General features: G+C 34.6%; 1 protein-coding gene across 7 annotated transcripts in view; it reads left to right on the forward strand.

Annotated features, from left to right (window-relative positions):
* SLC4A7 (solute carrier family 4 member 7) overlaps window positions 1-26,565 on the forward strand; it is a 117,134-nt gene that overhangs the window by 77,471 nt on the left and 13,098 nt on the right. For 6 of the 7 annotated variants that reach the window (XR_009154827.1, XR_009154826.1, XR_009154825.1 and 3 more), the window contains 10 exons: window positions 2,624-2,770; window positions 4,740-4,843; window positions 5,989-6,163; window positions 9,049-9,182; window positions 10,387-10,632; window positions 11,093-11,198; window positions 14,897-15,058; window positions 16,921-17,034; window positions 22,798-22,959; window positions 25,168-25,419. Coding sequence is in view for 4 of the 7 variants with exons in the window: in XM_058180142.1 (XP_058036125.1) it covers window positions 2,624-2,770; window positions 4,740-4,843; window positions 5,989-6,163; window positions 9,049-9,182; window positions 10,387-10,632; window positions 11,093-11,198; window positions 14,897-15,058; window positions 16,921-17,034; window positions 22,798-22,959; window positions 25,168-25,419 (1,602 nt within the window). In the remaining 3 variants the exon portion in view is untranslated. The remainder of the gene's footprint in view (window positions 1-2,623; window positions 2,771-4,739; window positions 4,844-5,988; window positions 6,164-9,048; window positions 9,183-10,386; window positions 10,633-11,092; window positions 11,199-14,896; window positions 15,059-16,920; window positions 17,035-22,797; window positions 22,960-25,167; window positions 25,420-26,565) is intronic. The other variant, XM_058180144.1, reaches the window with a different exon arrangement.

The raw sequence follows: 26,565 nt of genomic DNA on the forward strand, positions 1-26,565 counted from the left end.
TGTCATTTAATTTGGCAGCAGTGACCTATTTTTTATTGTTTAGTATTTAATCCAGTTTTGAGGCTGATTCCTTGATGGATCTAGGTGGTTTCCAAACAAATAAACATGTAATTGTGATCTCTAATTTGGATTACTAAATGTCTCTACAGGGGACTGCGGGTGAAGAAAGCTTCAGCTGGTTCAAAATGTGTCTAGACAGATAAAGGTGTCAGTTATTCAGCACGGGTTACACTATTGCTGTATTGGCTACCAGTTTGTTTCTAGTGTAATTCAAGGTGGTAGTTGCTTTATGTTCATGGTTTGGGGTCAGTTTACCCATGGGACCATCTCTCTTCAGTTGTTTCTGTCTTTTTTAATCAATCTGAAAGAAAAATCCATTGTCCCTCCCTCACTTCCTTTTACTCTCTTCTCAAGCCTTGCTGCACCTACCGGTACCTCACCCTCTCCTTTCATCTTCTTCCACCTAGTAGCATCCACTTACTCTGCTGCCTGACTCATCCACATGTCACTGTTGGTTTAGAGAGAGCTTTATTTTGTCTTTTTCCCCCTGCAGTTCTGTTTCCGGTTTCAGCTCATTCACAGCTGCTAGATTAGAACAGCAATTTGGCTCAAGACCAAGTAGATAACTAAGAAATGAACATACGGCAAACTCAAAACAGTTTCAGAAATACAGGCTTTGTTTCAAAACAGAAGCCAATATCTAATCTATGGTTTGGAGCCTCCCATCAGCTAGTCCAGTAGTCAGAATTTCAGGGTTTACAAGTAGAATTCCCAGGAACAGCCCAGGACAGGAGTTCAGAGGGTCGTTTCCAAGGGAAGCCAGCTATGAAGCCCCAGACTTAACTTCCAGGCAATGGCCAATTAGTCCATCAAACAGATAACCAGCTGCTCAAACAGGGTCCAAAACACGAACACAGGTTCTCCCAGCAACTTAAACTAAATCCACTGCGGCATCTCACAAATAAACATCTGGCCACGACCCACACATGTTGCTTCCAGCAACGCCTGCCTCTGCCTGCTGTGCTAAATAACTCCCAGTGCAGCTCATCAAGAAGGATGGGGCCAGCAATCTGGCAAACCTGCCTCTCTGCCCTGCATACTCTGGCATTCACTGCAGTAGGCAGCTCCTCCCCCTCTTCCTCACTGGCCTGCAAGCTCTCCCCAGCCGAGACCTGTTCAGCTGGCAGTTCAGGGTCAATAATTTCTGATGTGCCAGGAACAATCTCATTGTCTCTCTCAGCTTGTGGAGAAGAAGTAGAGGAGTCATCGTTCACAGGAGACATCACACTTACCTGCCCGCCAGTCTGCTTACAAGCTTTCTGAGACTTGCAAATGAGATTGCTGTCACTAAGTGATTGGTTGTGCTTTATGACCATATCATCCAGCAGTGGAAATTCTGATCTCAATTGCTATGGAATTTAAGGACTACTTGTATACCTTTGGGGCTGGTATGTAATGAAACCTGTGAAGATGTTGATTGCAAAAATAAGTGTTTTAGTTAAAAAATAGTACAAGCAATTTAGCAAACATGTTTATACACACATAGTCATAGTTGTTCACAAATACAAATTAATATAAACAATTGTTTAGAAAGGGATATTCAAATTTTGCTTTCAATTTTATAGTAAGTCAGATTTTGGAAATAGAATAACAACAAGTAGTAAATTGTAACTCTTATCATCATTTGAGTACTAATAATACAATAAAAGTAATACTAAGTGTATAGAATTTTGATTGCTTATTTTCTTATAATTTGGCCTTTATGTGTATATACCTTTATGTGTTCATCCATCTTATTCAAGATGATTAAAACTTCTAAATATGAAATTGTTATATTATTTTGTTTTGGTAACAATGCCCAGCAAAGTTCATTCTTTTTTAAAAAAAGATTCTTCATTAGTGATAACTGTACCTTTATAGTGCTATAGCAAACTGGTTGTGGAGTTCATACCATTACTGACAATTATAAGAGATTATGAAAGTTGTTCAGAATGTGCGAAATATGCCAAATAAGTTGTCACAGTGTTGTTGGATTATTTATTGCCTGTACATTTCATATTATTTGCAAATATGCAGTATTTGCAACATTTAAACTGTGTTTTAGAAACAAAATTAACAAAATTTGGTTTTAAAAATTAATTCCAGGATGCTTTCCCTTTGAGATCGGCATAGATTATAGATTCTTCCTTTAGGCTTTTGAATCTATAGCAGTTGATAAATTGTTGAAGACAATATAAAACTTATTTCATAAAATCTAGCTTCTGAAAATAGTTATTATCCAATAATAACTATTTTTATAACTAAATTATCAAATTGGTGTCTAGCTGGCCATTTAAACCCTGTTTGGTCCATCTAGTTGCCCTCCAGAAAAGTAGATTTCACTTACCAAAAGCTCCTTACTAATGTGTATCTTGCTGATAATTCTGCAAGTGGATATCCATATCTCTGGTGGGTATTCATTCAGAAAACCTAATGTATGCATAACGTAATATTTTAATGGAGGGGTGTTAAATTAACTCTTCATTCTGATCTTTCAACTATATTAGCCATATTTTGTACATCTTAGTAAAAAGTTACGTTATGTCAAGAAATCAAATATATGCTTATATGCCTTTTTTAAAAGGTTTTCCATGATGTTGCTTATAAAGCTAAAGACAGAAATGATCTACTATCTGGAATTGATGAATTTTTAGATCAAGTGACTGTTCTTCCTCCAGGCGAATGGGATCCTTCAATAAGAATTGAACCTCCCAAGAGCGTTCCTTCTCAGGTAGGTTCCTCTGCAAATGAAAAGTCCTTTAAAATGCATTATTATATGGTAAGTGTGACAAAGATTGCATCAGAAACCTGTAAAATAAATTTGCAATGAAGTAACAAATTGATGAAAGGTTAGATCAAATTCATAGAATTGTTTTTATCTTATAAAAATATTCAAAAGCAAGAAAAAAAGGAAAGGAAAGAAATTATTTTACATATAATTATGTAAAATTACATAATTTTAGATAATTTACTGAACAGGAGTGGCTATTGCATTCAATATGTGACATATCTACAATTTGATATAAACTTCACTATATCTTAGACAAATAGTCTAGTTACAACTGATTTAAACAAGTTATTATTAATGCAGTATTGTGTTAATTATTCAAAATTATTTCTGAGTTGAGAGTTAATAGTAGATTAGCTTTTTAAAAAGCCAACTCTGGTTTGGAAGAACACTGTATTATATAGTTAGCCTGGAAGACTAATATAAATGTAAAGAAGACGGCTTGAAATTATGCTTGTTATTGAAGTATGACTTCATGCAGTATGATAGTGCAGTAACTAAAATGTTAGATTAGAAATGGGGAAGAACAGGTTCAGGGGTGGCTTGCCCAATTCGGTAGCGATGGCGGCTGGTGGTTCGGAGGACCGGTAGCAAAAATCCCTGGCCCCGCCCCCTGCCTCTGTTGACCTGGACCATCAGCAGAGTGGTTTTTTTTTTACTTTTAAAAGCAATTTTTCTTCAGCCGAAAACATGCCTTTAAAAGTAAAAAAAAAGCCTTTGAGGATCCCGCAGTTCAGCTAAGATCGGCAGAGCCTTAAACTCTTTTTAAAAAAACTTTAAAAAAAAAGTTTTAAAAGGCTCCTCTGGTGATGTCACCTGAGTTCCTCATCACCAGAACCTTTAAAAACATGTTTTCTACAAGTTCTTCGGCTGAAGAGCTTGTTAAAACAATTATTTTAAGAGGTTCTGGGCTGCTATGAGGGAACTGAGATCGTCAGAGGAGCTTTTAAAATCTTTTTTTCCTCTGGCGATCCCAGATGACTTGCCTGATCCTCACAGGCTTTTAAAATCATTTTTAACAGCCCCCATGCCCACCCAAAGCCCCATCCTCACTTACCTATAATTACTGCGCCTTTCGGGCTGGCAACACCATGCTTTACTTTAGCTACTGATTACAACCTGCTTTGACTGCCTGCTTTGCTGAAAGAGGAACTCTGGGAGTTGAAGTCCACAAATTACTTAAAATTACTAAGGTTGGAGAATCCTGATCTAAAAAAATAAATAAATAAAATAATAAAATAAAATATTTGTGCAGCTTTCTGAGATTTGGTGTGTTACTGTAGTGTTTCACTCAAACTACACAAACACGCAGAATCTCACAAAGCTGTATATGGCATTTTGTGTGTGTGTGTGTGTGAGAGAGAGAGAGAGAGAGAGAGAGAGAGTGTCGTGTGTGTGTAAAATGTGAGGTTCCTGCTTGTTGAGGGGCCATTTTGGGTGAAGTGCAGCTGCTTTTACATTGTGTGTGAGTCAGTTGTGTTGTGTGTGTATAAAGTGTGAAAGTTGGTTTTTGGTACCTCTTATTATTTTGTATACTTTGTTTATTATTTTTATTATTGATTGTTATTGGCCACGCCCACCCAGTCATCTGATCACCAAGCCATGCCCACCAATTAAGCCCTGCCCACAGAACTGGTAGGGAAAATTTTTAGATTTCACCCCTGAGCAGGTTCTAGTTTTACTTGGGTGATTGACTGTGGGCTAGTAATTTATTCTGATCCTCAATTATTGTCAGATGCTGGAACAAGCTGGCTGACAAATAAAACCCTTCCTCAGATCATAGCTTTGTTATATTAACTAGGTAAAACAAGCAGACCCTGCTACCAAGGGACAAATACTAAGAATAATAACTTTATCATGACTTAAAGGCAAAAATCATTTAACAGATTAATATTAATTAATATTAATATAGGAGAAGAGGAAGATTCCTAAATTTCCAAATGGAGCTGCTTCTCCTGGAGAACCCCTTAAGGAAGAAGGTCATCATGCTGGACCTGAACTACAAAGAACTGGAAGGTGTGTAGAATTTACTTCAGTTATAATAACATCAGTGTGAAAATCTAAATTATTGCTGCTTTAAAAATTTATAAAATATCATGGATTAAAATTTCTACATCTATATGTTTAATTCCTAGCTAATGGTCTATTTTAGTCTCTTAATATAGTAGAACTATTCTTTAGTAGATTCTAGGGACTATAGTGGAGTTTTAATACAACATCTGAAACCATATTATGAAGATAAAAATAGATAAAAATAGTGTGAAGCTAGATATTCAAAATATTACAGTAAAGAGCAGTTATAGAGATTTCTCATATGTGAAAATTATACAGATGTACTGTAGGCTCCCAATCTTGGCAATTACAATGGAAAAATTCATTTAAGAAGGATAATATCTTTATTCAGTTAAATTCTACTGAAATGTATTCATGTGGAAAATCCTTGTGAAGTTATGGTTGCCTAAAATTTAAAGATGGGCTACATTTGAATTAAATACAATTATTAAAGGAGAGATAACCCTGACAAATGGAAGATTTTAAATTTCAATTTCTTTCAAAAGTTGTTCATCTTCCTTAGGATGAATACCTGTTTTGTTTTGTTTTCATTCTCAACTGTAATAAAAGTAATGGGCATTGTAACTCAGCTTTTTTTAAAATTAATTTTTTTTTCCAAATAATACTTTTTAATCACCACATTATTTTTTTCAATATCTTATAAACAATGAAATAATGCTTTCAGATACTTGCAGCTAGCTCTCTATTTTGTTAAAAATGTAGATAATATTAAATATCACAATTGTATGTAAGTCTATTTTAAAATTACTCAAGCATATATTACTATTCGCCACAACCATGTACATGCACAAAACTTGATACTGTATGCAGAAGCTGATGCCCTGAAAATGTTTTCATTTAAGACAAGCTCCAGAGACTAACAATGGATACTTTACCATTTACTAAAATGCATAAATCAGAAGATCAGTTCACTCAACTGAGAATGTATAGATGAAATTGGAATGTTTGCATCTGTATTGTCAATAGGTTTGGAATATAAGGCTAATTTATGCTAAAAATCTGCACTGTCAGTCTTGTGTGTCCCATAGTTTTAAACATTCTGGAGTCCTATAGAGTACAGTTTGATGAGTTTCATCTCACCTATTTAGGCTTTTTGGTGGTTTGATACTTGACATCAAAAGGAAAACATCTTTTTTCTTGAGTGACTTCAAGGATGCATTAAGTCTGCAGTGTCTGGCCTCGATTCTTTTCCTATACTGTGCCTGTATGTCTCCTGTAATCACTTTTGGAGGGCTCCTTGGAGAAGCTACAGAAGGCAGAATAGTGAGTACAAAGAATGGTAGTAGCCAGGATTTTAGCTTTTCAGAGGCAAGTGACTGTGTTCATTTGTCTCCTTTATTTCTACTTTTATTTGAAGACCTTTATCAACCTCCTTTTGACTAGCCCTGCCCAATAATACATGTTTCTCAAATATGTGGAAAAAAATGGAGAACAGGAGGAGATGCACAGTTAAGGTAAAAATTATCCTGCCTTGATGAATCTGTTTCATGGTCCGGGAAGCAACTTTTATTGTATGTTTTTAAAAGGCCTTAACCTAGTAATGGAAAAATATTTGTTACATCTTCATAATATATTCAAGAATGCTAATTCAGAGATCTTGTTTGTTTTGTAAAATAATAAAATGAAAAAATATGTTTTTAAAATGTTTTGTAAATAAAAATTCAGCATTCTGCACTAAACTAAATGTCATGCACACATGCATGTAACAAAATTCAAATTAATTTTTTTGTTAGAGAAAAGCTGTTCCAAAAAGTGATATGCCACAAAAATAATTATTTATCTTTATCATAATTTCTCTATCATATTTCATTTGGTGTGAAAACCATTTACCACTATCCTTCCTTCCCCATCTACCCAAGTCCAGGCTTGAATATTCCTGAGGATATAGCAGTAGAGAAAAGATGAAAGAAAAATGGTAAAACATCTTTTCTTACTGGTCCTCCAAACAGAATATCGGTAATTTTCTTAAATCTGCTTTTCTCCAGAAGAAATACTTGGATTTGAATGCATGTATGCAACACCTAGTTTGGTTTTAAAATATTTGTTTTCTATTGCCAGAGGAAAAATATATTTCTAAGGAAAATTTGAATGTGAACTCTAAGAAGTTTGGTCAACTTCTTTTCATATCTTACCTTCTTAACATATTTTCATGATAAGTTAAAGTATATCAGCCATAATGTTGGTTTATCCTAGCTTTCAAATTAATGACTTAATTAATTAACCAATTTTATATATTAATAGAATCACTAAATATAAGTTACTTGCTCTCAGCATTTTAGTTTGTAACTGGCATTTATGAAACTACTTTTTGAAGGTGTTATGGCATATAATATGTCAGTGCAAATGTATTCTTCCATGCAGAGGGTAGAAAACCTATGGCTTGTGAATCATATACTCTCCTGAATTGCATTTTTGTCATCTCTAGAACATTCTCAGTTTGCTTTTATGAAATTTGGCAGCCATCCACAGAGCTTTGCCTACAGGACTTTTCACATTTGGGGACCAAAATAAATGACCCTTACTTATGATCAACTGCCATATGGCTTAATTAACACATTTTGGCAGCCTGACACATTTGCTTAATGGATACACCCCAAATTCACAAAGAGGATATAAAATTTGTCTCACTCGGTTACATTATCCCCCCCCCACTGCAGTTTTTGAAACGGATAGCTTTTATAAATAAAAAAGCATACTCCCCTTCTACAAAATGGATACCTGTCCCATTTTGAAAATAAAAATGTGTGCTTGTAGTCCTTAAACCTATTTACATATATATTAAAAAGTTAACTTTGCTGTCTAGGACAATATTAGTACTTTGAATTTTACTAAATTTGTTATATACTTGGACACCTTTAGATGTATATATTATATTATCATGGTTTGAAAAACACACAAGAAGTCTCCCTGCTATTTCCTTAGAGAGAGCTAGTTTTCTATACTACAATATGACCTGATAATATGATGTCCAATGTCTGTGATTACCATACATTGCTTACTACCCATAGCTAAAAAGATGCTATTTAGCACTATTTCGATGCTAAAATAGTAGTTTTAACTGTATGTCATCAAGCTGCTGACTTTTAAAATGTCCATTTTTAATGGACATTGAAAAATACCTAATACTTTATTTTCTTATTTTACTTTATATCTGCAGTTGTCCGCTACCTTCACTGGCTTGATGTGCATGAGTACATTATTTCTTGCACTTTTGCGTTTAAACAAATAATTTAATCTGAATAATAATCTTAATAATTTTTTTCATATCTTCAAAGCTGTCATTTCTACATTATATTTGCTCTGAATACCTAAGGTTAATGCACTGATCAGCTCAGACTAAATTGCGTGTACCTTTGAAGTATGATTGTATATGCTAAAGGCTGCTTGTGCCCCACCCACTGATGTTTATGTATCTGCGATGATTATTTTAGTGTATACAGTATCAACTTATATTTGCCCAGAAAATGTCTTTGTTGATCTTAAATACTGTGCAGTGAATTCAAAATAATTGAACGTGAGGTTGTTTGGATATTTTAAATTACTTTTGATATTTTAAAGTACATAGAAGTATAATTTTAAGTCCCCCCCATTCCCATTCCCTGGGAATACTTTATAGAGAAAATAAAAGGGGAGATAGTTGCTGGGCATTTATGGACACTGTAACTGAGAAATTCATTACTGAACAGGATGATAACTATTTGATCTGTTTATAATTTCTATTGTCTGTTTATTTCTTTTCAATAAAAGTATCCTCATTGCTCTGTTGCATTCAGTAAATTTTTGAGTTGTGTGAATTGTTTGTTTTAATACAAGCCTCATGCCCAGCTTGGCTAAAGGTTTGTTTCAAACATGCTTTCTTAATACAGGAAAAATTATCCTTGTTTTCTTACTTTAATTAGATTCAGTATGTTACAAGTATTAAAACATCCTTTTTGTCAATTAATTTGCCAAAACAAATAATTTTTCCTTAAGTTTTTGTATAAATTTACACTTTAATTGGACTATTTCATATTGCACACTTTATTAATAAACTACTATGTAAAATATTTGTAATATTCTAACTGTTAAACTAATATATGAAAATACACATTATTAAATGTTTAGTTTTATCTTCAGTGAATCACAGGATTCTTTTTCCTTCCCTCCAGAGTGCAATAGAGTCTTTATTTGGAGCATCATTAACTGGAGTTGCCTATTCACTTTTTTCTGGGCAACCTTTGACAATATTGGGCAGCACTGGACCAGTACTAGTATTTGAAAAAATATTGTTTAAATTTTGCAAGTAAGTACATTTTTCATTCTCAAAAATTCAACATTCTATTAGCTATTAGTTTTTCTGAGGCACGCTGAAATATAGTAGTTTCAAACAGATCTAATATTTGTATGACTTAATTTAGCAAGAAATCAAAATTTTGTTTTTAGGATTGCATCATCAAACACTTAGAGTAGCCACTAAAGTCAAATAAAGCAAGCATTCTAGAACAAAGCTAGTTCATCATTTCAAATATTAATTTTTGATTCACCAGGAATAAAATTACAAATTGTCTTCTTCATTTCAACTCATTAGCAAATCTTCAAGGTACTTATCCTGATACAATTTAAATAAATAAATATGAAAAACAAATTACACAAAAGATAAATACTAAAAACTAAAGTGCATCAAACTGCAGATGGAATTACATTGTTTTAAGACCAGGGACATATGTGGTGGGAGGAAGTGTTATCAGAAAAATTAGCATGGTATCCATGACTGCCCAAAAAACTCAATTTTTACATATAATATGTAATACATGTTAAAAAGGAAAGGATTTTACCACACAGTTGCAGATTTTTTGTTTTCGTTTTGCTTTCCCATGGTTGCACTTAGAATCATAGAATCATAGTACTATAGGGCTGGAAGGAACCTTGGAGATTTTCTAGTCCAACCCCTTGCTCAAAGCAGGAGACCTTGCTATCCTTGGTCAGGAAGCATGAAACTGACTTATGCCAGACTAACTCAGGACCTAGTCTGATACTAAAGAATTTATAAAGAAGCTCTTAAAAGGACGTCAGAAATTAAAGATTCATATGCATTGAAAAAGTTCTAATTGCCATTCATTTTCAGAAGGCAGGAATGCCTGAGACCAGCTTTTGCAACAGATCTGCTATACCTGATTTTAAAGCTTTACAATTTAAAATTTCTAATCATTTTATTGTTGAAATGTCATTCAAAATTAAAAGATTAAAAACAAACAAACAAACCAAAACAACTAGTGTGGTTACTCTATTAAAACAAAATAAAAATCTACTTTTTGAAGTTTGTTATTAATCCATAGCTATGTTTATTTGCTTGGGAGGATTCAGTCCTCCTCAAATTCTGTTATATAGTAGTATGTGCATATATATCTTTGTCAACATAAGTGTGTAATAGAATACATTGCAATAATGAAAATCATTCCTATAAATCATTTTACTAATATATGATTGTATGTTGCCTTTTTCAACAGAGATTATGGACTTTCTTATCTTTCTTTACGAACCAGTATTGGTCTGTGGACATCATTTTTATGCATCCTGTTAGTAGCAACTGATGCAAGCAGCCTTGTGTGTTACATTACTCGATTTACTGAAGAGGCTTTTGCTGCCCTGATTTGCATAATATTTATATACGAAGCACTGGAAAAGCTCTTTCATTTGGGAGAAGTATATCCTTTCAATATGCACAATGACCTTGATAAGCTGACATTGTATTCGTACGTGTGATTTTTAAATAAAATTATGTTCTTTTACTGTTTTATTTGAACTTCCTAAAAATTTTGAGAATCAGATTAAACTAATAGTTCATCTAAGAAAATAATCCAGTAGCTTAGATGCAGCAAAATTATTCTCTTTTTCTATCATTTCTTTGATTACTACTCTTAATGCATATTCTATTTGTTTGGATATTTCTCATCCCACTCATTTTCTTTGCTTTTTGTCTTTATCTCTAACATTGAAAAGAAGGACCATGAGTGTTGATTTTTAGAGTGAGTCGACAGCTCTTTATTAAACCAATTTGTTTTGAAAATGCACTGCATTTTCTGTTTTAGGTGATTTCATTATTTCATAGCAAATTTTCTTAGTTTCCATTATGCTGTTTTCAAAATATGAGTTTAATGTTAAAATATACAAATATGAAACACTGATTCAAATGCTGAATTTTAAATTTGCTAGATGTGTATGTGCTGAACCTCCAAATCCCAGTAATGAAACTTTAGCGCTATGGATGAAAGCCAATACTTCTCTGGATACCATACCATGGACCAACCTCACAGTTAAGGTGAATGTCTTGAAAAGTGATGTAAAATTTCATATTGCAGTGTTGATTAAAAAGAAAATAACAAATTGCATTTGACATATGGCTTGGGGAAGGTCTCCGAAGGCCTCCCCCACCCACCATCAGCACTTATCTGACTCCTTCTGCTAATCCATGATCATCAGTGAATGGATAGCAATGCTGTGACTGCAGTCATAAAGTGATGACGCCACATTACATCTTATGATTGCATCAGTCCCAATTGTGATGGTAAGGTGAGAGCCAACTGTATAAGCTATCAAGACAATGTCCACTTAACAATCACATAGTTTTTTCCCATGGCAATCTGTCATGGGAACTTGATCTTTAGGTCTTCTACTAATGCATTGATTGCTTCCTACATGTGAATTCATGTACCTTGCTGTTGGTTGCCCTCTTCTTTTCTTTCGTTCTATGTTTCCCAGTTTTACAGATTTTTCTACAGAACCAGAACCTTGTATAATGTGTTTGAAGTAGCATAAGCTGAACTTATTTGTTCCTTGAGTGAACATTTTGAATTGATTTATTCAATAATAAATTGTTTTCTTTGCTGTCACAATATTCCCCGGATCTTTTTCAACACCAAAGTTTTTTTTAAAAAAGTATTCTTTCTTTCTTTGTTTCAAAGTGCAACTTTTGCTTCCATAGGCTGTCATAGAGAATGCCACTGCTTGGACTGTTTTGATCTTTGCAGGTACAGATATGTCACAGCATTTAGTTATCTTTTCCAAGCCTTCATGGCTACTCTACCAAGTGCTAATCTGTGATGTATTTCTCAGTTGCATCTTTTCTCAATGTCAGTGGTTGATCGTAAAAGACAGAAAATATCTAACACTTTGAAAATTATCAGTTCTAAGGTTGGTTGTTCTTCCTGTTGTCATTACTTTAGTTTCTTTTTCATATTTCATTAGCTTCGTTTTTTTTCAGTTTGTCCTTTGATTATTATTACTTGAGTTTGCAGATCCCTGCATGCAAAGGTGGCAGCTTCAGGATGAATGTCCCAAAATCTTTCCTTGCTTTACCCCTTCCCTCCCCCACAAACTTGCACTTTTTCAATAAAGAAAATGGATAAAAAGTTGGTAGCCTTGATCTTTCCATTTCCCCCACCCCATTTAGGTAGTGAAACTAAACTCTGCACGTCTATCCTTATATCTTAATCACCTTTAACTATTTAATTTGCTAAATGTATTATAATAAGTGCCTCTGGAAAGGAGGTGATAACACCTGTAAGTTATTTACTTTGATAAGTGACCAGGAGGCTGAAGACTAGAGGAAAAGAGCTTAAATAAGAGGGGAGAGAGTAAAGCAAAGGAAACTCATCCAGAAGCTGCTGCCTTTGCTTCCTCAAAGCCTAGTAAGAGCTAGGAGGGGACGGCTGTGTCCTGACTGCCAGCTGATTGGGATCAAAGCCTAGCCCACAAATGTGGTGTCCTTTGTGAAATGCCACTGGCATTTAAGCCATCTCACTTAAGGACCCTCATTACTTCTGAACATAATGGGAGGCTAATTACAATCATAAATTGAGGGTACCTGTATATGGTAGTTCTTTCTTGGGGTGTTGAGATGTTTTGGGATTCCCATTATTTTAAACACAATTTGATATGATCAACATGGTGAAAGGTCTTTTTATGATCAATGGAGCATATGACTGCTTTTGGTATTGATTAACTTAGTTATCCAGTGTGCATCAGTAATACTGTCTCATGTTCTTTGGCCTTTTTAAAAATCAGTGTGAACATCTGGCATCTCCCTGTACATGTAGGACTCTAATCTGTCTTGAAACATCCTAAGCATTATTTTGCTAGCATGAGAAATTAAGATGATTATATAATTTACACACTCTGTTAAGTCTTCTTTTTTGATATTGGAATGTAGATTGACTTCTTTCAATAAATGTTCTCCAGATTTGTTGGTATAGGTTGGTTAAAATCTTTATTTATTCTTCGTCAATTTCTGTAGTTATTTTATCAGTTACTATAGCTTTGCAACTTGTAATAACCAAAGTTCTGATCTAATTTCATCTTCTATTACTAAAGGTAAGTAGGGAATATCTTGTAAAATGGGAATATCTTCTAAGCTATCTTGAATATTGATATTTGTAACAGAATTACAGTTAAGATAATTGACTATTAACTATCTGTTGGAATTGTTTAGAATATCAGTTCAATGTTGCGACTTCCTTCTGAGCTAAGCAATATTTAGAAAGGGTTTCCTTTTCCCCCCCCTATTATGTTTCTAATTTCAGTGCCTTTGCAGATGTTGCTGTAACACTGATTCTTGTTTCTTTCAACAGCTCTTTGTAATTATTTTTCTAATTTCTATCTGAAATTTTTGTCTTTCTTGGCTTTGGCTTCTTTTATCTTCTTGGCAGTTTTCATTATTTGTTCTCACATCCAGTTTCTTCTTTTTCTTAATCTTTGGCAATCTCTTTCACATTTCAAAACTTCTTTAAATTCATTTCAAATTTCTCTGGCGCTTCAACAATGAGGGTTAGGACTTCAAAGTGATCCCTGATGCTCTCCTTGAAAATGGTGGGTATATGTTTAAGATTATATCATGGAAACTGGTTGATTTCTTCTTTAGGCTTAACTTGAAGTTTGCTCATGACCAGTTTATGATCTCATCCACAATCTGCATTGCCATGTCTTTGATGTCATAATAGAGCTCTGTACTGGAAAATATATTTAATCAAATTTCAATGGATTCCATATGGTGCTGGTCCATGTATAAAGGCAGGCCTTTATACATGAAGAAGATATTGGTGTGACAGAAATTGAAAAGTCAGTCTTCTGCTTCATTTCAGTTCCCTAAACTATACAACCAACTACATTTTCCTCTTTAATATTTCTAACTTTGGCCTTCTAGCCTTCAGTCTTGCTTGGCATATTTTGACACATTTATGAACTTTATCATAAAATCTCCACTTCTGCATCAGTGTTTGGAGCATAAAGTAGTATAGCAATCATTTAAGTGGTTGTCCACAAAGTCTAATTAATAATATTTTGCCACAGATTGCATTGTAGCCAAGTACTGTTCTTGTTAAACCCTTCTTTCTTCATAATAACTTTCTTCATTGTTTTTAATATTCTCAGTAATAAGCAGTATGATTTCCTCAATGAAAGTGTCCAATCCTAGTCCATTTCATTTTGCTAATCTGTAAAATGTCAATTTTCATACATAGGGCAAATTAGGCTAAACATGGGAAAAAAATTATTAGCTTTTAGGCTTTTCTAGTTAGAATTCGTGTGTTTCCCCAAAAATAAGACAGGGTCTTATATTACTTTTTGCTCCAAAAGACACATTAGGCTTATTTTCTGATTAGGTCTTATTTTTTGGGAAATATGGTATTAAAATGTGTCCATCTGGCTGACAATATTAATTAGGGATTATTTTGGGGGTAAGGCTAAAATTATAAGCATCTGGAAAAATCATGCTAGGGCTTATTTTCAAGTTGGGTCTTATTTTCAGGGAAACATGGTAATTCTGAGTAGTTGGAGCTAATTATTAAATTGATTTCTATTTTTGCATTAAACTGTTTTTTTAAATTAACAAGTAAATGTTTTTTGGTCTATATTCAAGCAACAGTTTTTAATTTCACGTGTGATGAAATTATAATACACACAAATTTAACTTCAGATGTGAATATTTTTAATGCAACATCTGATTTGTGTTTGTATTTACAGGAATGCAATAATCTTCATGGCATATTTGTTGGATCAGCTTGTGGATACCATGGTCCATATTTCCCAGATGTTCTTTTTTGGTCTGTTATATTATTCTTTACAACATTTTTCCTCTCCTCTTTTCTCAAGCAATTTAAGACCAAACGTTATTTTCCCACTAAGGTAATTGTGATAGCTTTTATACTTTACATGATTTTTACAGTAAGTATTTTGCTGAAGATAATTTGATTTGTAATGTTTAAGGCAAAGAATATATTATTTTCCTATTTCCAATATTCCTGCTGTATCCTTAGTCGTATTGATACACAAAGGATCTTGAAGCTGATTTGCATATCCAGACTATTGCAGCATGGCTACAGAACAAGTAGACATTTCTTTGGTGCTCTTTCATTTTCATTCTTGCGGCCACAGTATTCTACATTGAAGTTGCAATATATAAGTATTAATGAATATAGCTAATAAAATATCAATTATATTAATAATTAATATAATATGAATTATTACTAAGTAATACAATAAAAAAATTAACAAAATTTCCTAAGCATTGTAGAAAAAAATTGAATCCTGCTTTCTAAAGTCAGAGACCTGAGAAAACAAACTTTAGCATTGAATATCTCTCCTAATATCCCTCCAATTTTCTAAGACCAGTTTTCTTTAATGTTAATGAAGTCTGGCATTAGAAAAGGTTAACAGAAGTGTTGGAGTGGTATGCTAGATTAGTTGAAGCCCTTGGTTAATGCATATTTCCATATCAGTTCAGAATTGAAAATAATTCTAAAAGTGATATAGATGTTTTTGTCTTTTTGAAAAATCATTTCTGAAATCCAGAATATGAGGAAAATGTTTATTCCTGTTCCTTGTTCCATTGGGTTTGCTTCTTTATCATCTTATTTTTTGTTTCCTGGGTGGTGGTGGTGGTTGTTGTTGTTGTTGTTGTTTTATATAATAATAATACCTGTATGATGATGTGATCAACCATAATAACTGAAAACAAAGATAGTACCAATAGTAATAGGTACCTGTGTGCAATCCCAACATATGTGTACCACTTGAATACCATTGCATTGGCAAAATCACCTTTAATCAATTGTCAATTGTGAATGTGGCTACATATTTAGTATATGTCAGAAATTTTGTAACATGGATGTTATATTACATTAGAACTATATTAATGCAGAACTTTCTACATTAGATTTTAGAATTTTTTTTCTAACATTTTTTGTTGAGCTGAATATTTGTCCTATAAAAATTAGCATATTCCACAAAAACAGATTTGATAATGAAAATGCATTCTTTAGAACTTAGATGAAGGTAAGGCTTAAACAGTTGAAAGTGTATGTTTTAGATTGCTACCTGATTCAGTATAATTTTCTATAATATTTGTTGTAGTATGAATATACGTCATGATACATAAAATTTGAAATAGCACAGGTTTTAGCTTAAACAAGTGCAGTTAGTACATGTTATGCTTCTGTGATAACTTATTAGACCTGAACGTGAACAATTGTAACAAAAGTTTTCAAAGGCTAATACATATGAAATACATTGCTAGTACTTTTTAATTAATATTAAAGTGAAGCATTAAATTGTTCAAAGTTAACCTGATTAAAGTTTGAGAAAGTAATGATGAATTGGAACAATGCTAAATTACATTAATTAGACAGAAAAATTGCTGATGACAGTGAGCATAAAATCTTGCTACCTGCTTTCAATTTTTTAAATTCTGTGTATTGAATATTTTTATTATGCATTGCAAAATAAGGAGAAATACTTTAATTGTTGACATAGGTTTTTAAATTGTTAAATAAATTATTTTTCAAGATTTTGCTTTAATATTTAGATTTATTCATGAAGATTTTTTTTTTATTAACAGGTGACTCCTATTTCAAAATATTCTAAAATTAAGATGTTACAGCATATTACAGAATCTGAATAATTATAAATGTTATTGTCCTTCAGAACCATTTCATTGCACACAAGTATTTTAAGTACCAAAGTGCTTTTATGTTTCTTTCTTTTTTTAGGTACGTTCTACAATAAGTGATTTTGCTATATTTTTGACAATAGTGATTATGGTTTGCATCGATTATCTTGTTGGCGTTCCTTCTCCTAAACTAAATGTGCCTGAAAAATTTGAGGTAAGCAAATGCTTTTTAGTTTTCTCTTAATAAATTCTAAAATACTATCTATTAAATCCTCGGGCATGATTATTTCATTTAAAAAAAGTAGCTGTTGATGTGATAGGCTGCAGCAGCAGGAGTATTTATTAGCTTTGTAGATGCTTGATAGAATAACATCCAATGTGAAATTATACCAGTGGAATTCATATATTTGATTGCTTATTTTATGGTTTTGACTCAAGCAGCTTTCTGCTTCTGCAGCACTGTGAAGATCGCATTATGGCAATAAAATGGAGCAGTTTGTTCCTCAGCTGGGTGGTGGCCTAGCAGAAGCATCTGTCAGTTTGGCATGTTCATGTGGAGATTGTACTAAGCAAAATGGGACAGTTTGTCTCTATGCCACATGATGGTTACCTGGAAGTGGCCACTATTTTGGTCTATGTACATGGGAAGGTCAAAATAGCAACCATTTCCACGAGGCTGCCATATAACCCAGGGAAATATGGCCTGTCCTCTTTTCAACATGCAGTCTAGAAATCTTTTAAAATTAAGTAACGAAGAAGGTATGGGACGTGGTGGGGTCGGAATCAGGCCTTCAGAACCAGTAGGAGGGTGAAAAGATCTGTAGCAAACCAAGGAGCAGGAAGCAGAGCACAGGGTACCTTGCTGGGGATAGATGGGCCTTAGCCTGCACTAGGCCTTTAATGGCATCCAATGCTCTGCTTAACAACTGCATGTTTGTTTAACAATCACATAGAGGAAAATAGGATGTGGGGCTTGTTAAGTGAGGCCAATTTGCTTAACAACTATCACCACTTGCAACCATAATGAGCAGACTCTATTACTGTCATGTCTCAAAGGTTACCTACTATATTTTTATTTATTTAAAAGTATCTGTTTTTAATTGCTTCTTGGTATATATCAGTGGTGGCAAACCTATGGCACGCATGCCAGAAGTGGCACTCAGAGCCCTCTCTGTGGGCCCAGCCCTCTCTGTTACCCCAGCCCAGCTCCATCGTGTTCCTCCATTGTTTCTTGCTGTTGTTTGCAGGGAAACAAAAGTTTGTGGAACTAAAAAAAAAAAAGTTCAATCAATCAATTCCATCTTCTCACGAAAGAAAAAGATCTCACGAAGTTGGAATTGATTGAGTGAACTTTTTTATTTTATTTCCACAAACTTTTGTTTTCCTGCACATGATGGCAAAAAATGTGACAGAGAAATGCGATGGAGCTGGAAATCAAGTAAGCAAATAAATGATTGGGAGAAGCAAGGGCATCTGGGAGGCCGTGGTGGGTGGGACAAGCTCCATGGTGCAGCACTGCAATGGTGAAATGGGCAATGGAGCAGCCGGTATGAGGTAAGAAGGAGGCCGCTTTCCGTCTCTTCTCCCTGCTCCTCTTCCTCCCCTCATGCTGGCCACTCCATTTCCTGTTTCTACATTGCAGCGCAGCGTCCAGGATCCACTTTGATAGCGGGGAGGGGGGAATAATTTGCCTGGCCAGCTCTACAGACTCCCCTATATTGGGCTCAGCTTTGATTGGGTCAGTCAGTAAGATGGCTCTGTTGGCGCCAAACAAAACAGCCCTGTTACGCCATGCCTCCTACTGCCGCAAGCATGCCCAGCTGTTTGTGGCCTTTCCTCTGCCTTTCTTTCCCTCCCAGTTCACAGTGGACAAAAAAACAATGAAGCCACCCACTATAGCCAAGGCCACCCCCGCTAAACAAGCAGCAGCCACGGTGGTGGCGGTGACAAAGGGTAGGGTGGAGAAGCAAAGAGTATAAATTGGTAACTACCCATGTTGTACTTTTCAGCCCTAGACAAAGATAGTATTTGCAGAGTCCTTGGGACAAAGGTATGGGAGTGGGGAAATAAGCATATTTCTTTATTGGAACCACTCATCAGACAAAGAAGCGGAACAAAAAACGTTATCTGGTCTCCATATAGTGGATTCAAAGCATCCCTAACCTTGTCTTTTCCTGCAAGATACAGGCCATGTACCTATAGCTTTGCCCTTCCCCCCTTTCGTGCTTTGAATTTCCTGTGCAAAAGTAATTGGATTTTTTGGCTTGTAACCAAAGATATCTGGGCTCTAGACTATCCCTTCTTTTGTCCCAGACAGGACGTTTTATTGTGATACAGTTTTCTTCAAATAAGTAATTAATGAGTATTTAGTTATGAGGAAGGCGATGTCTCTTTCAATAATAGAAATTGTATATAAAAAATTTTTATTTCCATTTTCCAACATATTGTACATATTTATGTACAATCTGTTATCTATCATTAATCATTAATTTTTATTTATTGCTGATTCGGGCTTGCCCGACTGCCACTTCCTTTCTTCACAACCTCCCTCTACCCTCTACTACTTTCCCCTCCTTCATCTCCTTCACTTTACTACTTCCTCTCCTCCTTCTCCACTCCTCCCTTCTTCCACCCTTTCTAATCTTCTTATTCCCGTCCTCCTTCTCAACTCTTTCCTACCTACTTTCTTCCCTCCTTCTACTCCTCTCTCCCTTTCTTTCTGAAATGGCAGTCGGGTAGCCCCAATATCATTTCAAATTTTAATTTCATATCTTCAATCATTACTGTACATTAATAACCAATCCATGTATCATTTCCCCCCCCCATCCCTCCCCTCCCCCCCTCCTCCCCCCTTCCCTCCATCCCCTGGACTTCCCAGAGCAAATACCGGTTATTATGACCAACAATCACAAGCTAAAATATACAAAATATACATAAACTCCCACCCCTCTCTAAAACTTTAAATCTCCTCACAATAAAAATAAAGAGATAAGAAAGAATAAGAAAAAAGAAAAAAGAAAAGGAACAATACCAATATTATCTTCCCTTCATAGATTACTTCTTCTTACAGTCCATTTTTAAAATTAGTCCATCTTCTCAAATTCAGATTTTCTCCACTTGTATATTTCTTCAAATTTCATAAGTCCATTTCTTAAATTACAGTCCATCTTCTTGAGCACAAATTTTCATCACTTATATATTTCTTCAATTGTCATAACATTTAATGTCCAATCTTCCAATATTACTCCATCAGTCAAATATCATTACGAATAAAGTCTCTCAGATACACTATTTCCAACTTAACTTCATAACTTTTGCTGTCTATAAACTTATATTCAAAGCGTATCAATTAAAACGAATAATCATTTAAGTTACATCCACAATATAACAGTAAACAATTAACATCATTACATCCACATTATCTAAATTCGTAAATTTTACTTTCCCTCCTTCACAATTAAATAGTATCATCCCATAGGTTTATACCTTACAAATAACAAATAACAGAAATCCTATAATTTATATTCTAAACAAATCAATTCTAGAAATTAACCATAATCATCATATTCACATCTTAAACATTCCTCCCCTCTCCTATTCTATTTTCCATAATCTCCAAACCAGTTAACTTAACATCTAACAACAAAGGATTCCCACTCTTTAAAACATTAATATAGAAATGACTTGCTTTCATAACTGTACTAAGAAAATACTTTCTACCTCTAAAATTCACTGACAAACCCATTGGAACTTCCCATCTAAAATATATCTGATGTTTCTTAAACTCATCCACTAAAAAAGCAAATTCTCTTCCCTTTCTTAACATTTTAGGAGGAATTTCCTTCATCATTTTTATATCTTGTCCCAATATTTGAAATTTATTTTTATAAAAGGCTTGCAAGATTTCATACCAAACCTTTTTAGTTGTAAAATAAATAACCACATCCCTCGGTAATCTATTTTGTCTTGCCCACCAAGAATTAACACAAGAAGTTCTTTCAATATTAATTTCAAAGTCTTCTGGTTCCACACCCTTTATCTGAGCAAAGCTTGTGTAAAAATCTCTCTTAAATTTTCCTTCCTACTTTCCTTCAACCCCCTCACCCTTATGGCATATTCCATTAATCTATATTGTAATATTACTCTTTCTTCATCTGCCCTATCTACCTTTGCCTCTATATCTTCCATCTTATTATCTAAGTTCCAATTGTTTTGATTCTTTTGAATTTCCTCTATTTTCCTTTGCAACTTTAAATTAAATTTGTTAAGTTCTTCCAAACTATCCTCCATCTGAATACAAGACCTTAATATTTGAGAAATTGCATTCTTTACCATTTTCATTTCCCTCTTCTGCTCTTCCACCACTTCCTTAAAATCCAACATCTCTTTCTCTATTTCATCAAAGTTTTGATCTATTTCTGAAAAAGGAGTCTCCAGAAACTCCTGTAAAAATTTTCTTAATTCCTCTTTGATGTCTTCTTTTAATTTTCGTATCTGAGCTGAAGAAATTTCAAAGTTTTTAGTGGCTTTTGGTACTATTTGCTTAAAAGCCATTTTTTAAAATATATAACCTACCCGGTAACAGAGGACAAAAAGGGGTTAAAAAGGAAAGATTCAAAAAACTTTTCTTCTAAATCACTATAATCCCAAAGAAGAAGAAGAAATATAAATCATAAAATTTTCATTTCTTCCATTTAGTCAGTATCTTCTTGTATATCTCCTAGTTTCACACTAGCTGTTAATAAGCATTTCCTTAACTTTCGTTTCCAATACACAAATCACCATTTGCTTGCATTCCACAAAACGCTATTTGCTTTCTTCTCTCCTATCTTTGCAACAAATGTATCCTCTATTAGGGGCTTGCAAGCTTCTTGCAAACAAATGCTAAAACTCCAGTTTCTGCTCTGTCCGTGTTACAATCCATCACAAATCCATTTCTGCCACAGAGATTGGACGATATGTTTTTTTCTGCCCAAAGGCAGATTCCCTCTGAGACTGGAGCTTCTTTCAGGCTTTAGAAGGAGCACTCCTCTCAAGCCTCCAGAAACTTTTCTGGGGCTTCTCTGGGTGGCTCAACTTCAGCCTGAATGCTCATCTCTGCCTCTTTGTCTGAGGGGGAGATTTTCAAGCTGCTGGACAGCTGATTTGTGCTGTCCTGGCAGCTCTACAGACTATGGGGTTAGCAGTCTAAAAAAGAACGCCATCAATGAAGCGGAGCCAAACCGGAATCCTTTTCAATAATAGAAATTAAAACTATTTTATTTTAACAAGAAAAGAAGTAAAAATATACAGAGAAAATTGGGATAAGAAAATGAAGAGAAAAACAAAGAAATTATATTACAAAAGTTTTTCTTTGTTATTGTTGCTTAGCATAATGTTTCAAAAGCAGGAAAAAAAATGAAAGGGCATAAAAGTGCATTTATCACGTTTTTCTTAGAACAACTAGGTGAACTCTGTCCTATAATTCTTTTAGGTAATAAAAGTAATCAGTATTCAGATTAAATTGCCATGTTGGCATGTTGCGATAAATAAGTGGGTTTTGGGTTGCAGTTTGGGCATTCAGTCTCTAAAAGGTTTGCCATCACTGGTATATATGTTTGATTCCTGACAGTTTGATTTCTGACAGGCTATAATTAAAATTTGTTAAATAGTTTGCTTACTTGGTGGTTCAGCAAAGCTTTAATAGTGGTATAACAGATGCTAAAAAAGTAAAGGGTAGGAACCACTGAAGGATGATAATGCCTTGTGATTATGCCAAATTAACCGATTTCATTAAAACTAATGTTGTATTTTTGTATTGTTGTATTAATTGCATCCTATATGAAAGGTATCTTTTTTCAAAATTTAATCTTTTAAATTTGTATTTTAAATTGCTTTATTATAATCTGTATCCAGGTATTTATAGTAAGCGTTTCTCTTATAAATAATGAAAAATATATGTTCCTTTTGGTAGCTGTATATTTATGTTTTATTTTAGCCTACACGGAGTGATCGTGGATGGCTTATCAATCCTCTAGGGAGTAATCCTTGGTGGACACTAGTAGTTGCTGCAGTTCCTGCTTTGCTCTGTACCATCCTTATTTTTATGGATCAGCAAATTACAGCAGTTATCATAAACAGAAAAGAACATAAACTCAAGGTGAATATTTGTTTTGTTTGTTCATTTACCAATGAAACAGTTAACTTAAATTAGAAATAATTACAGTACTGTAGTAATTTTCTATATGCAGGAATCATACAAATCAAAATTTTGTAGTCAGCTAAATACTTTAATAATTTGTAGCAGACAAATTATTTATAATATAATTTATTTATAATGTAGATCATTTATTTTTGGAAAGTTTCATGTGAAACAGTTTTGATTCTATGATTGCACGGACATGTATTTTTTCTTGGCATCTGTTTGTTATTGCCTTTTCCCAATATTGCCTTTTTTCCTATTGCCTTTTTTAACTTCCCAAGCTAATACAGTCTACAGCTAAGTAATTTCTTGTTAGCCTCACACTGATAAATACATCCAACCCTTCTTAGCTTGTTTAGATCAACCAAGGATTGCTAAGGATACCATTCAAAATGACTATTTTTGGTAAAGCTGTTTAAAAACTGGTAAAGGAATTTAGCTGGAAAGTATGGTAAATGAAATATTGATGTTCTAAGATTGTAGGGAGGGGCAACAGAATTAAAAGCCAAAACTATTCCTGGCAGAAACCTGGAAATGACTGGTCCTAACATAAATATTGTCTATGCATGTGTATATATATACATGCATGCATGTATACATACACACATGTACTTCCTTCAGTATAGCTGCAAAAGTCTTTCAAAGGACTGTTATTTTAACATTTTGAGGAACAATGTTTTATTTATGCTCACATGTTTTGCTTACACCTCTTTCAAATGATTTGCACAGCCATGTACTGAGCAGATTTGTGAAGTAAATGTAAAATTGTTGGCTGATTCAGCTATGCTTGTCCATATTTGTAGGTGGATTGCTGCTTTTTGACAGATATGAAGCAACAAGTGAAGCTAGGGAATATCTCTTTGTGCATCTGGACAATTAGCCCAGGTGCCCTTCAGGGCTGTGTGTTCTCGCCATTGCCCTTCTCTCTATATACCAATGACTGCATCTCTAAGAATCTTTCTGTCAAAGTATTGCAGATGATACAATAGTCATTGGTCCCATTCAAAACGATAATGAATCTGCATATAAACGGGAGTTGAACAACTGGCCGAGGTGCAGCTGGAACAATCTGAAGCTGAACATGCTTAAAACTGTAGAGATGAGAAGGAACTCTCCTATTCTGCCATCTCTTACTATATTCATCAGCACAGTATTAGCAGTCGAATCCTTCAAATTTTGGGGTTCTATAATCTCTTAGAATTTGAAATGGACTCTTAACCATCACTAAAAAGGCATAACAAAAAATGTTCTTCCTACATCAGCTTAGGAAGTTCAGTTTCTCCCAGGAACTACTGATACAGTTCTACAGAAGAATTATTTAGTCTGTTGTTCATCTTTCTATTACTGTCTGATTTGATACAGCAACTACACAAAAAGGTATCGACTCCAATGGATAGTTAAAACTGCAGAAAAAACAATTACAACAGTCTGCTTTCCGTAAAAGACCTGTATATTGTGTGGGTCAGAAAGAGGACTGAGAAATTATGAATAGGCCCCTCACACCTTGAACCTAAACTGTTTAAACTCCTCCTTCAGAACATCGCTATAGCGCATTACATGTCAAACAACTAGACACAAGGACAGTTTTTCCCTTGTGTCATCACTCTGCTGAACACCTAATCCTCCCGATACTGTCTATTTACCCGTATTGTATGGCTGTAATATTACAATTATCCTTCTCATTTTCTCTTACTACGCCCTTATTGATATCATTATTATGATTATTATTACTCTGCTCGCTTACACGGACACTTCTAATAACACTTTATTAAAAAAAAGTGTTGTGCTGTGTTCTATTCAGTTTGATTCTATTCTCATTCCATTCCTTGTGCAAATTCAATGAGGAATTTAATTATTCCCAAATACTGAAGCTGTAAAAACTTTTTATTATCCTAAAAATTCTTACCCACTACAATGTTTTCTAGAAAGTCCAACTTTATAATTTTGTAGAGTATTTATCATATCTCTCAAATCTATTTTAAAACTTTGCACTTCTTTTCCATTTTACTGACCATTGTATTCTGTTGGTATTCTGACACATTATGAACAATTTAAATTTAGTTCACTTTTATAATAAATCTTTATATAAACATTCTAAATATTGTAAACATTATCTGTTTACTATGATACCATTTTAGCACAAAACATTTATGTTTGATTCCACAGAAAGGTTGTGGTTATCATCTTGATCTGCTCATGGTTGGCATTATGTTAGGTATATGCTCTATTATGGGTTTGCCTTGGTTTGTGGCTGCAACTGTCCTTTCAATAAGTCATGTCAACAGTTTAAAAGTGGAATCTGAATGCTCAGCTCCAGGAGAACAACCAAAGTTCCTGGGAATCCGTGAACAAAGAGTAACAGGATTAATGATTTTTGTTCTGATGGGGCTATCAGTGTTTATGACTTCTGTTTTAAAGGTAAGAAGCAGATTTTTTAAAAATTCTATTACAAGCTTAGTATATTAAAACAGTTGTTTTCCTTTCCTTTCCCTTCCCTTCTTTCCCTTCCCTATCCCTCTCTTTCCCTTCTTTTCCATATTTATTTTCCCAGGATTCATTGATACTACTAAAAATTGTAGTCCCGTATCCATATTATTAATCTCTCACTACCATCAAATCCTTCACTATTTTTTTCATTTTCATAATCTACAGTCAAATTAGTCATACTTGTATATTCATGTCTGCCTAGGTCCATGATGGTGAACCTATGGCACGTGTGCCACAGGTAGCACATATAGCCATATCAGTGGGCACGCAAACTCAGTTCTGCCAGCTGATTTTTGGGCCTTCTGAGTCCACCAGAAGTAGGGAAACAATTGTTTCCTGTCTCCAGAAGTCCTCAGGGTGGTGATGGGGAAGGCCCATTTTTCTCTCTTGCCTGGCTCCAGAGCCTCTCTAGGAGTCTGCGGGGGGTGAAAACGGCCTTCCCCCACCCATCCTGGAGGTCCTCCGTAGGCTAAAAATGGCCCATTTGCCAACTTCCAGTGGGACCGGAAGACCCATTTTTTGCTGTCACCAGCTTCCAGGGCCTCTCTAGGAGTCTGGAGAGGGCAAAAACGGCTCCCCCTTGAAGGTCCTCTGGAGGCCAAAAACGGCCCACTTATCAAGTTCCTGGGTCGTTTTTGGCCTCCAAAGGACCTCCGGGGAGGTTGGGAAAGGCCGTTTTTGTCCCTCCAGACTCCTAGAAAGGCTCTGGAGCCAGATGAGACAGAAAAAGGGGCCTACCCAGACTATCACATGCCAGGAGCGGGGGGAGAGGGGGGGAGGTCGCATGTGCATGCACAGGGGCGGGGCACATAAAATTATGGGTGTGGGCACATGCATGCATGACCCCCACTACCCCACCTTCTGGCACGCGATGGTAAAAAGGTTAGCCATCACTGGCCTAGGTGAACAGTAATGCTTATATCTGAACCATTTTTTCCCCTAACCAGATACTTGCCAATCACTTATATTCTATTGACAGGTAGGCTCCTTTTTCAAAAATATACTGAAATATTCATCTTGTTAAATCTGTGCATCTTTTTGGAATGAAATAATAAAATCTTTGCAAAAATTGCTTAA

The sequence above is a fragment of the Ahaetulla prasina genome, chromosome 4, assembly GCF_028640845.1.
Source record: "Ahaetulla prasina isolate Xishuangbanna chromosome 4, ASM2864084v1, whole genome shotgun sequence".
NCBI classification, from domain to species: Eukaryota; Metazoa; Chordata; class Lepidosauria; order Squamata; family Colubridae; genus Ahaetulla; species Ahaetulla prasina.